General features: G+C 38.8%; 1 protein-coding gene across 2 annotated transcripts in view; it reads right to left on the bottom strand.

Annotated features, from left to right (window-relative positions):
* The window catches only part of NR6A1 (nuclear receptor subfamily 6 group A member 1), a 232,504-nt gene that overhangs the window by 69,252 nt on the left and 151,910 nt on the right, over positions 1–11,342 (bottom strand). Inside the window, exon 1 of one of the 2 annotated variants that reach the window (XM_045290183.1) lies at positions 120–189. The exons of the other annotated variant lie outside the window; for it this stretch is intronic. Within the exon in view, the coding sequence (XP_045146118.1) occupies positions 120–135 (16 nt within the window). The 5' untranslated portion in view covers positions 136–189. Of the gene's footprint in view, positions 1–119; positions 190–11,342 lie in introns of those variants that run through there. 2 annotated transcript variants of the gene reach the window in all.

Raw genomic sequence — 11,342 nt, 5'->3', positions numbered from 1 at the left:
AGAGAAATACTTGCCTGCGAACTGTCTCCCGTCTGCTTAGAGGCTACAAATTGCTCTAAAGCTTCAAAGAAAAATTTGAAACCTTAAGGGTGGGCCCCACACTTAAACAACTCTCTTACCTTCCCATGTCTCCATTTCATGCTTCTCCAAGTCTGTTGAGAAGTTCTATTGCAGCCATGAAGAAACAGAGGTTACAAGACAAGTCCAGCTTGATGACTACCCTTCCGACACTTGGCCAATTTCTTTCTCTCAACTGAGACTACAACAGTCATCCTTACAGGTCAGTTTACAAGCTGGTCATGTGATTAGAAAGTTCAGGCTCTAAGGTCACAATGTGTATGGAGTTGGTTTATTACCAAAGGTTATCTAAGTGGAACTGATAGACTATTTTCTTTAGTTAACAATACTGCCTAGCACTTTTCTCTGCAAATTATTATGGGAACATTTAACAGGAAATTATCCTTCAGTCTGAAATTGTAAAATTGAAAGGCAACATTTAAAAAATAGTTTATCTTCATTTAATTTAAAAGAGTTCTAGTATGTGGCTGGGGTTTCTCTCCTTTCAAGAACTTTTCTATACTATATTCTTGCATACTCTGGATAAAAAATTTTAGAACTAAAACCTTTGGTCCAAGGGAAAACAAAACTCCATGTTATGCATGTGTTGTTAGTGGGGGTGGGGGATTCCCTACTTGTCATTATAATACAGAATGACAAGGCAAATTCTTCAGAGAAAATTAAAATGTAGAACTATGAGTTGTTTGTAAGGTTCACTTACAAACTCTGGCCCTTAATTTTAATATCCTGGCTATACATACTACTTTGAGAGAATGTGGAAAACGGAAATTAGGTCTGCAAAATCCTTTTAGAAAGCAAAGGTTAATCATGCTGCCCCCACACCCATAGTCAAAAGTTTACATCTTTAAGTAAACTTTTTGTTTCATTCTCCTAAAACTCCTGAGGTCTTAAAACAATCCTCATGCTATAGCTTCCCTGAATCAAGAACCATTCCACACACAGAGCAGAATACTTAAAACAGATTGTGCCTGTACATACTCACACCAATGCCACAGATCTGCAGGGGCTGGCAAATCTGATCCACACGATACTTTTACATGATGCTTAGCATTCAAATGTCACAACACAATAAATAGGCAAGTTCCACTGAGAGTAGGATGGCCCCCAAAGAGATTAACACACCTACCAGATTTTCCTTCTAACCCCCACATAGGCAAGGGACTGAACTAAGATTTCCATCTCAGTCCCTGTGGATCTTTTTTTAAAAAAAATCATTTTATTGGGGCCTCGTACAGCTCTTATCACAATCCACACATACATCCATTGTGTCAAGCACATTTGTACATTTGTTGCCATCATCATTTTCAAAACATTTTCTTTCTACTTGAGCCCTTGGTATCAGCTCCTCATCCCCGCCCCCTCCCTCCTCCACCCTCCTTCCTTCAGGAACCCTCAATAATTTATAAATTGTTTTTTCATGTCTTACACTGTCGAATGTCTCCCATGACCCACTTCTCTGTTGTTGTCTGTCCCCCAGGGAGAAGGTTATATGTAGATCATTGTGATTGGTTCCCCCCCACCTTCCCCTTCCCCTCCTGGTATCACTACTCTACTACTCTCATTATTGGTCCTGAGGGGTTTATCTGTCCTGGATTCCCTGTGTTTCCACCTCTTATCTGTCTCAGTGTATATTCTCTGATCTAGCCTGATGTGTAAAGTAGAATTGGGATCATGATAGGGGGAGGAAGCATTAGAGAACTAGAGGAAAGTTGTATGTTTCATCAATGCTACACTACACCCTGCCTGGCTCGTCTCCACCCCCCCACCCCACCCCCACCCCCGGCCCTTCTGTAAGGACAGTGGTTCTCAAACCTTCATAATGCAGTGACCCTTTTAAAAAAAATCATTTTATTGGGGGCTTGTACAACCCATCACAATCCATACATCAATTGAATCAGGGATGTTTGTATATGTGTTGACTTCATTCTTTTCTAGACATTTACTTTCTATTGAGCCCTTGGTATCAGCTCTTTTCCCCTTACCACCTTCATAACCCCGATTGTACATCGTTTTTATTTTCATCTCTCACACCGACCGCTGTCTCCCTTGCCCCATGTTTGCTGTTGTTCTTCCCCCTGTAGAGGGCTATATGGTTATGTGTTGATCATTGCGATCGGTTTCCCCCCTTTCCCCCTACCCTTCTGGTATCACTATTCCCACTCCTGTTCTTGGATTCTGTATGTAATGAACTCCCATCCCTTTCTAAACCTGTGTACATGCTCTGGTCTAGTCCTGATTGAGAAGCAGTACTGGGGTCATGGTAGTGGAGGGTGAAGAAGCCTCAAGGAACCAGAGGAATATAGTGTGTTTCATCAATGCTTTACTGCACCCTGGTGACTCATCCCTTCTCTGTGGCCCCTCTGTGAGAAGATTGTTCCATTGTCTACAGATGGGCTTTGGATCTCTGCTCCAGCACCCCTCGTTCTCAACAATATGTTTTTGTTGGTTGTGTGTCTGCTGATGCCTATGATTCCTCATGATCACACCGGCAATGTGCTTCTTCCATGTAGACTTGTTGCTTCACTGCTGAATGGCAGCTTGTGTAACTTCAAGCCTTTAAGACCACAGGCACTGTATCTTTTAATAGCCAGGTACCATTCGCCTTCTTCACCACATTTGCTTATGCACCCATTTTGTCTTCAGGGACTGTGTTGGGAGGGTGAACATCTCAAGACTGCCAATTGGTTAGAACAAAGTGTTCTTGTATTGAGGGTATGAGCAGAGGCCCAAAGTCCATCCTCTACCTCAGTGTATTGCTGTAATATGTACATGGGCCAATATCTCTATTTTTGTGGATTAATGTATTTACATATGAACACTGTTATGTTTATACCTCTACCCATTGCTTTGCCTCCCTGGTCATTACTGTTTCCTTTTACTTTCCTCCTGCCCCTTGGTACCTCCTCTTAGCTAGTTTCCTGTTGCCTGGACACCACCCCTTCCACCACCTCGGAGGTGCTACCTTAATATTAATATTAAACCGATAAATATATGCACATAGATCTATTTCTCCATATGCACATGCTTGTATTTAGACCTCTATAAATGCCCTTTGACTGCTAGTTCTTTCCTCTATTTCCTTTTACTTGCCTCTTGTTCCACTATCATGTTCAGCCTTCATTTGGGTTTCAGTAATTCCTCTTGGTTACATTGCCCTTGATCAAGCCCTAGCAGTCCTCCTACACACTCCTCAACATCAATTTTGGATCACTTGTTGTTTCCTTGTATCTGGGTTTGGAACACCCACTTCCTTTCCCCTGCTCCCCCTGCCTATCTCTCGACCATGTCTCTGCCACCCCCCCAAAAAAAAACCCTTCGGTCCCATTGTTGTTTTCTCCTCCAGATTTTTTATCCCACCTATCTTATCTAGATAGACCTGCAGAGATAGTATGCACAAAAAACAAGACAGAGCAAAACAAAGCAACAAAAGAAAACAAAACAAAGAGAAAAACCTGACCAAAAAAAAAAGAATGAAAAACCTGTAAATAGTTTAAGGTCTGCTTGTTGACCTTTAGGAGTGTTTTCCAGTCTGATGGGGTGCCACACCCTGGCTCCAAAGTCTCTTTTTGGTATTCCCTGGGGACTTCGTTGTTCTGTTCCCCTTGCTTTTCTGTTGCACACCCTTAGCGTTTTGCCTCAGTGTGGTGAGCCCCTGTGGATCTTACAGTTGTTCTTGTAATTTTAATAACGTGACTATAAATAGAAAGTGAGTGGGACACATAACAAGGGGAAAGTGCATCAGCAAAAAGCTATTCATTTGGAAGCACTCAAAGGGTGGCCTTCTGACTCCCAGAGGGCATAAGTTTATCAAAACTCAGTATTTACACACAAAAAAGGTGTGGTAAGCTTATTTGCTTTATTGTACAAATCTTTGGAGGAAAAGATAAAATGGAGACCTAGTGGTTTAACTTCTGGTACCAAAATGGAAGCAGAGCACTTGACCTTTAAAGATGAGTCTTACTAATATCCTTGGTGAAGCTATAAACAAGAGAACGAATCTTTAAAACAGCTTCAGTAGACAGATCTAATCTGGTGTTACAGTCATACTTCTTCAACATCCTCAGTCCCCATAGGATTTTCTTTTTTGGGTAATTCTTTACAGGCTCTAGTGGGCCCCTGGTAACAACAGCAGCAGCAGCAGCAGGAGGAGGAGAAGAAAAGATTAAAAGAATACTGAAAATTACCAGTGAAAATGGGAAGCAAAAAAAAAATCAATATTTTCTACTTGTTAGTACTAGCTCATAATGTAAAAAAAGTTAGATGAAATTCTATATCCAACCAACATCTAGAGCAGTGGTTCTGAACCTTCCTAATGCTGTGACCCTTTAACACACTTCCTCATGTTGTGGTGACCCCAGAACAAATTATTTTTGTTGCTACTTTATAACTGTAATTTTGCTACTGTTATGAATCAAGTGACTCCTGTGAAAGGGTCGTGTGACCCCCCCAAAGGGGTCATGACCCACAGGTTGAGAACCACAGATGTAGAGTATTTCCATACTATGTATCTAATAAAACTCAAAAGTTAAACCCAGAAAAGCAATGGCAGAACCGTAATTAACCATGTACAAGACTGGTTCCACTTTCATTTTACAGATGGGGAAGTTGAAGCTCCCCAGACAGACCAAAAGAAACACACTAAAATTTTAGTTACTTCCACATAGTCCAAGATATTATACCACATATCTTGGATAGAAACATGCAAATCCTCTTTTTAGCTAATTTATCATTCATTTCCTATCTGTTTATTCAAATAACAGCTTTTAAAGAAGACTGCAGATTTTGAAGCTTAAGGGTATCAAAATGTAATATAAATTTAGTTCTTCGGATAAAACAAAATATACCAATTCTAGCAGTACCCCATCTCCCATCACTGGAATAATTTCAGCTTACAAAATTTTTTAAAAATTTCCAATGAAAATCTGATACAAAATAAAAGTCACCTGATCAGTCTTGCAGTGAGTGTAATAAGAAAACAGCCATTTTTGAAAATCAGAAATATGCGAAAGAAATATTTTAAACTTCTCTCAACCTGGTGAAACAAATCAAATAAGAGCCCAAGATCTCTGGTTCTCATCAGTCATATCCTTGATACAGACATTCCCCTTGGTAAAGGAAGGAGGTTAAATAAACAAGAATAATGAATCACGGACAAATGAAGTCCATCCAATCTTATGACATACAGGCAGACCTCCTGAGTGCAGAAAAAGAACAGGAAAAACCTCATCATAAAGTGGCAATGAAATTCATAGTTCAGAGAAAAAAAACTCAGAGTTGGAAACTAAAATAAAATACTGTACTCAGAAAATGAAATACTCCAGAAACTGGGGTTATTCATCCAGTTCCAGAAACATTTATTGACTGTCTCCAATAAGTTAGGCATTATGCTAGCTGAAGTGACAGCAAATTATGTGATTGTTGCCTTGGAGTGACTTGCCATCTACTGATCTCTCTATGACTGGGCAGTCTAACTCACTTGAAGTGTAAACATGTTCAGTAGTTAAATGACAGTATGATGTTAGAAGTGCTAGAACAGAAGTCAAATATAATTCAATTCACTGCCATCAAGTCAATTCTGATTCACGGTGACCCTACAGAACACAGAACTTGCTCTGGTGAGTTTCCAAGATTAATAGGTAGAAAGGGGCAAATGGTAAGGGGTTTGTATTGTATTGTCAAGGATATGAAGCCAGGACTCACGTCTGTATACAGAAGTGACTGTATATCATGACTGGCTCTGGGAGAAAAGCCTGTATTGTGTGCTTTATGAACATTCTTCTTTATAACAATCAAATGCAATATATCTTGTTTGGATTCTGACTTGAGCAAATGAACTGTAAAAGTATATTTTTAGGACAACTGGAGAAATTTAAATATGGACAATATATTTACAGTTTTCTAATTGCAAACTTAGGTACCTGGAAAAGATGAACCTTTCTCTTCCTCCATTTTTGGAAAATCTTTTAATTTCCTAGTAAATCTTATGTGCGTGAAATTTTAAAGTACCACTAGGGAATTTCAAATGTTCATGGAAAAGTGGAACTGAAAAATAATGGAATTTTTTCCATAAATTTGTTGAAGCCCTCTCATATGAAAATTCAAGAGCAAATTTACATTATGAAAATCTGTCATCTGACAACCGAAAAGTGGGTGAAGGGAGACGTCAGACAGGGCAAGATATGATAAAATACCAATTTATAAACTACCAAGGGCTCATGGAGGGAGGGGGGAGCAGGGAGGGAGGGGAAAAATGAAGACCTAATGTCGGGGGTTTAAGTGGAGAGAAAATGTTTTGAGAATGATGTACAAATGCGCTTTACACAATTGATGTGTGTATGGATTGCGATAACAGTTGTATGAGCCCCTAATAAAATGTTTTAAAAAAAAAAGAAAGAAAATCTGTCATCTTTGAAAAAGGAAGATATACCAAATGCAAATATAAATGCAACCAGCCAACTAACTAACTACGTTTTCTCTTGACAGCTCTGAGCAAGTTGGGACCTGATTTATCCTATATGCTACCTTGCCTGTTTACTTTCTTCATAATTAAGACTCAGATTAGCAAATAAATACCGTCATTCTGGATGTAGCAACAACTCAAAGTGCAGTTAACCAAAAGTAGAGCTGAAACAACAAAAAAAAAAAATCAAAAGCAGATTGGGGGGCAAGGACAAACAGACTGACTACCTTTCTCCATCGGTATTCCTTAAAATCTGGTCATTTCCAGGCAGACTCTGGCCTCAAGCCTGATGTTTCAATTTTTTTGTTTCTGGGCTTTTTTTGTGGGGCGGCTATCTATCAATCTGTCTAACCTGAGACAGTCAGATGACACAGGACAGAAATTGTGAGATCAGGGAACTCAACTCTGTATGAGGACGCTAGGCCTTTAAAGGCCTATAAGAGAAAACCTCAATGACTGTGGCATATGCTCAATCAATTGCTCCCAGCAAGCAGGATAAAGGTCCATACTCCTACATCAAAAGATATCATCAACGAATAAAAAGAGAACCCACAGACAGTGAAAAAATTTTGGCAGTGACAGATTGGACAAAGGACTAATTTCTGAAACTTAGAGAAAACTGCAACACCTCAACAAGTTAAAGATGAATAATCCAATTTAAAAATGGTTGAATAATGGATTGTTATAAGATTTGTAAGAGCCCCCCAGTATGATTAATTTTTTAAAAACAGGCATGGAGAGCAAATGTTTTGAGACTGATGAGGGCAATGAATGTACAAATGTGCTTTACACAATTGATGTACGTATGGATTGTGATAAGAGTTGTATGAGCCCCTAATAAAATGATTGTAAATAAATAAATAAATAATTTTTTTTAGATGGGCAGAGATCATGAACTAACAGTTCACCAAAGAACACATCCAGATGGCCAAGGAACTTACGAAGAAATACTCTTGATCATTAACCATTCAAGAGATCCAAATCAAAATATCTGTAAAATACCTTCTCAAAATGGGATTGATAGCCAAGTTAAAAATTAGAAAAAGAAAATAAAATGCTGGAGAGGCAGTGGTGAACTGGAATCCTCATACATTGCTGGTGGGGCTGTAAAATTGTACAAACACTATGGAAGTTGGTATCGTGTTTCCTCAAACTTTCGGAAATAGAAATACCATGTGACCCAGAAATCCTTCTACTCACTATATATATATATATATATAAGAAACAAGGAGCAAATCACAAGCAGATTAAAAAAAAAAAGGCACAAGCATATAAATGCATACTCATGTTCATCACAGCACTTTTCACTATAGCAAGAAAATAGAAATAACCAAAACACCCACCAGTGAAAGAATGTATATATAAACTTTGGTACATACATACAATGAAAAATGATGAAACTGTGAAATACCTTATGGCATTGATGGATTTGGAGAACATTATGCTGAGTCAAAGAGAAAAGGACAAATACTGTATGATACCACTATTACTAAAATAAAAAAATTAAGACAAAGATTATCATACCAAAAGAAACAGACTTTGATGATTACCACGGTGGGAGAACAAGGAGGGGGAGGTGAAACCATAGGGCAGAGGGTAAACAGGTGTTAACTTGTTGAGGAGGAAGGCAGTTAGAAACCACCTGCTGCTCTGAGGAAGAAAGACAAGGCTTTCCCATAAACAGTCTCAAGGCAGTTCTATCCTGACCTATAGGGTTGCTGTGAGTCATGGCAGAGAGAGCGGAAGCTAATGGGAAGGTTAATAAATTGTTAAAAGTTGTAGAAAATAAAAATTATGATCTGATTTGTAAGTTCCTACATAATTTACGATAAAAAGTTGGTTTTTTTGTTTTTGTTTTTTGTTTAAAAAGCTCTATACTCCTAAGGTCTTTTACAAAACAGCCCCTGCTGACCTTTGCAGTGTCACTTTCCACCATTCCTCCATGGCAGAGTTTCTTTTTTGGTTTTGGGGCTATCACTTTAACCATACTAACCCACTGGTTAGTGCAAATATGCTAAGCTATTCCATTTGACTGGAGAAACTCTTCTCACTAATTTCCTCATAGCTTCCACTTCCTAATCTTTCCAGATACAATTTAAACTTCTCTGTGAAGTAGTCTAAGATTCTCTGTCCTCAAATCAGGCAGAGTCAAATCATATCTTCCTTCCCCACACTGCTTGGGTCCCTAAAATATGCCACGACAATATGTATTAATACATGTTTTACTATCTTTTTTATTGATCTGCATGCACCCTATAAATTCATGTTTTAGTAATCACAGGGTCCAGCCCTTGATTTAGTACATAATAAACATTCATAATATGCTTAAGCAATGAGAAGACTCTTGGTATTTATCTATGGGGTTAAATTATTTTGATAAATTTCTTAATGAAAAAAAAACCCTAATGATACATTCATATTCTATTTCACCTTCATATTCTGGAACTATCTCATCATATCTTCATTGGATTTTTGTTTCTCCCGTCTTATATAAACTCACAACTCACTGCCATGGAGTCGACTCATAGTAGCTGTATTAGTCTAGGTAGTTTGGAGAAACAAATCCACAGCAACTCATGTATAAGAGAGAGTTTTATGTAAAGAAAATGTGCATCAAGAAAACATCCCAACCCAATGCTGCCCAAGCCCACAAATCCAACTATTAACCCATTAACCCAACACCAGTCCACAAAGTCCTCCACCTCACAAAACAGAGGCAATGATGCCGACTGCAGGAGGAAAGCTGAGTCAGTGAACGTGTAAGCATCTCAGCACTAGCAGGGTTCTCCACACTGCTGCTCCAGCACCCATGGCTGCATTGGGATAGGTCCATGCAGCTTCTCCTTGGGGATGTCTTGTAGGAAGTCAATCTTGCAAGCAGAAGCAGGGAACTGCTAAGGCAGCTGCACCCTGGTGTGACCATCACAAAACAAGAGACCTGAGAACCAGAAAGGCGAGGCTCACCACCCATTTATCCCTCCGCCTTTCAATCAGCCCCACATGTGATTTTCGGCCAGGCTGGCACAATTAACTAACTCAGTAGCCTTATAGGAAAGAGTAGAAGTGCCCCTGTAGGCATCTGAAACGGAAAATCTCTAAGGATATATAAAGCCTCATCTATTTCCTGTAGAGCTGATGGTGATTTTTTTTTTTATGGTGATTTCAAACTGCTGGCCTTGAGGTTAGCAGCCCAATACTTCAAGCGCTATCACCAGAGTATATATATACTTTTGGATTTGTAAAACTATCTGGCACTGAATCTTCTAACAATGAAGCCCTAGTTAGTCCTAGTTAGTTCCTGTATTAGTGTGAAATCATATGCTATAAGTTATTATTTTTTAATAAATCATTTTATTGATTTATAACAATCCATACAGCCACTGTATGAAGCACATTTGTACATATACTGCCATCATCCTTTTCAAAACATTTTCTTTCTACTTGAGCTCTTGGTATAAGCTCCTCTTTTTTTTGTCCTACACTTCACCCACCCTCCCACCCTCATGAACCCTTGATAAATTATAAATTATTATTATTTTCATACACTGTCCCGCTGTCTCCCTTCACCCATTTTTCTGTTGTTCGTCACTCTAGGGGGGAGTGAAGGGGGTAATATGTCAATCATTGTGATTGGTTCCCCTTTTCTCCCCCCATCCTCATGGTATTGTTATGCACATTACTGTTCCTGAGGGGCGTATCTGTCTTGGATTCCATGTATCGAGATTTTTTATCTGTACCAGTGTACATGCTCTGGTTTAGATGGACTTGTAAGGTAGAACTGGGGTCATGATAGTGGAGGAAAGGAAGCATTAAAGAACAGAGGGATGTTGTATATTTCTTTGGTGCTATACTGCACCCTGGTTGGCTTGTGACCCCTTCTGTGAGGGGATGTCCAATTGTCTACAAGTGATCTTTTAATGAACATATATGTCTCCTACAAATTATGGACCCTCTAATCTTGCTCACCAAGTACCATAGCCCCAAGTATCTTGCACAGTGCTTGACACAAAGTAGGAGCTCTATGAATATTTGTTAACTAAAATAATGAAACAAAAGAAAGGAAAGGGGTTCTTTAAGAGAGTAGGATCATGAGAAAGGAACAGAAAATCCCTCAGGAATACAAATATTCACAAAAACTTACCATAGGCTATTCTTACAAAGCCAAAACCAGTTCACCAAGCCCCAATTCCAACTGTAATAAATCCTATCTGCAATAAATCCTATCTACAAAGAGAGCTATCCTCTTTGGGGACTGGGTGTAATAAATCTGAAAACCAAAAGGACTGGTTGCAAACCGGCCAAGTGACAAACTGGCCAAGTGATAATCCTACCTGAAACTAATCCTATAATTCCTACCCTAACCAGAGTTTGAGCCTGACATTTCAAGAAGAGTAACACAGAAAAAATAAGGCTGATTCCACCATAAAGTACATAATGCTTTGTTCTCTCATTTTGTTATGACATATAATGTCATTACAGAAACCTGTTGGGGGAAATTTCTTTTTTTAAAGTAGGGGAAAAAATCAAGTGTTTAGCCTGCCGTTCCTAACTCAACTAAGACTGATAAACAGCTAAGAACATCCAGCTAATAAATGAACAATACTGGAATTAGAATAATGCATATACAATAAGGCATATACAATAATGACTCAGACACTTAGACACTTGTTATGTTGCCAGATGCTGCATATGCATTATTGTATATTACTACAGTGAACCCTCGTTTATCGCGGTTAATCGGTTCTAGACCCTACCGTGATAAATGAAATTCCGCGAAGTAGGATTCCTTATTTGTAAATCAAAT

This window comes from Echinops telfairi, unplaced genomic scaffold (assembly GCF_000313985.2).
Source record: "Echinops telfairi isolate 266 unplaced genomic scaffold, ASM31398v2 ScPeMD7_32;HRSCAF=126, whole genome shotgun sequence".
NCBI classification, from domain to species: domain Eukaryota; kingdom Metazoa; phylum Chordata; class Mammalia; order Afrosoricida; family Tenrecidae; genus Echinops; species Echinops telfairi.
Note: the sequence above shows the minus strand (reverse complement) of the source record. Positions and strands in the feature narration are given on the sequence as shown.